The following is a 1,305-nucleotide window of genomic DNA, read 5'->3' as shown; positions in this document are numbered from 1 at the left end:
TAGGCAATAGTGTTCAAGGATGAGTAGGTTAGGTGAATTGGCCATAGTGTTCAGGGATGTTTAGGTTAGGTGAATAGGCAATAATGTTCAGGGATATTTAGGTCAAGTGAATTGGCCATAGTGTTCAAGGATGAGTAGGTTAGGTGAATTGGCCATAGTGTTCAGGGATGTTTAGGTCAAGTGAATTGGCCATAGTGTTCAGGGATGTGTAGGTTAGGTGCATTAGTCAGAGGAAATGTAAAATAAATAATGGGTCTGGGTGGGTTACTCTTCATAACGTTGGTGTGGACTGATAGGGCAAATAGCGTTTGTCCACACTATATGGACTCTACGGCCTTTCTTCAGGCGCCTCCTCCCTATATTTCATTCTCTCTCCTATTGCTCCTCCCTTTCCTATAACCAACGCCTCGCTGGAAACGGCCACGTCTCCGTGGTGACACCCTCGAGCCGTTCCTCCAATCAGGAAGGCACACCACCGTCAGGAATGAACGGTGTCAGGGCATCACGAGACCAACCGCTCGCGTCACCCGCCCCATCCCTCCACTCATTGGTCAGAGCGGGGAGGCTCGGGACGTGAAGAGGCGGCCTGGCGGCCCGCCGTATGCGCCCACAGCCGATTGGGCAAACGCAGAGCGGGCGGCCAGCCCCTTGACCAATCACAAGACAAAGATCCCCGCCCCTAAGGGAAACGCCGATGAGTGGTCGCGGAATGTGAGTGACATTGGTATTGTGCAATCGGACACTTGAGGGTGGGCTCTAATGCCATGATCCGATCCGGTATTGGTAGTACCCATCGGAGTGACGTCGATGCTGACCAATCGATGGACGGGAAGGGGTTGCCGGTAAGCCCCGCCCACAGTCCCTTCCTAACGGACCATAACAAACAGAGAGGAGAAGGGCCGGATTTGAGAGTTTTCCGGGTGTTAGCAGCTGCCGTTGGGTCTGCTGCTCCTGTCGTTCATGTCCGATTTATGGATTCCTGTCTTCGGTTCGGCCCCTTGGGCCGCTGTCTACTCCGTCTCTTTCTGGCGGTGGCCGTTGCTGTAGCCCAGGGGCAGCCGCTCACCGAGGCTCCGGCTTCGGCACCGTCCGAGGCCGCCTGTGTCCGCGGGGTGAAGCCGATCGCAGTGCCCGGCTCGCCGGCGGGAGGAGGCGGCGGCTTGGAAGCGGTCGTGGAGGACGATGAGGCGGAGGAGAGTGATACGAGCGGGGAAGATCAGCTCAGGTAAGGGACCATCCTCCCAGTAAACCCGACCATCTCTTCCCCCCCCCCCCCCCAATCCCAATCCCAATCCCGCCTCCACT

The 1,305-nt window shown here is 56.6% G+C and overlaps 1 protein-coding gene across 3 annotated transcripts in view; it reads left to right on the top strand.

Moving 5' to 3' along the window:
* The first annotated feature begins 897 nt into the window (after positions 1–897).
* eif2ak3 (eukaryotic translation initiation factor 2-alpha kinase 3) overlaps positions 898–1,305 on the top strand; it is an 81,688-nt gene continuing 81,280 nt past the window's right edge. For all 3 annotated transcript variants that reach the window (XM_043698756.1, XM_043698669.1, XM_043698574.1), the window contains exon 1: positions 898–1,225. In XM_043698756.1, the coding sequence (XP_043554691.1) occupies positions 972–1,225 (254 nt within the window). In that variant the 5' untranslated portion in view covers positions 898–971. The remainder of the gene's footprint in view (positions 1,226–1,305) is intronic.

The sequence above is a fragment of the Chiloscyllium plagiosum genome, chromosome 1 (assembly GCF_004010195.1).
Source record: "Chiloscyllium plagiosum isolate BGI_BamShark_2017 chromosome 1, ASM401019v2, whole genome shotgun sequence".
NCBI classification, from domain to species: domain Eukaryota; kingdom Metazoa; phylum Chordata; class Chondrichthyes; order Orectolobiformes; family Hemiscylliidae; genus Chiloscyllium; species Chiloscyllium plagiosum.
The sequence above is the reverse complement of the archived record's forward strand: the minus strand, read 5'-3'. Positions and strand labels throughout refer to the sequence as shown.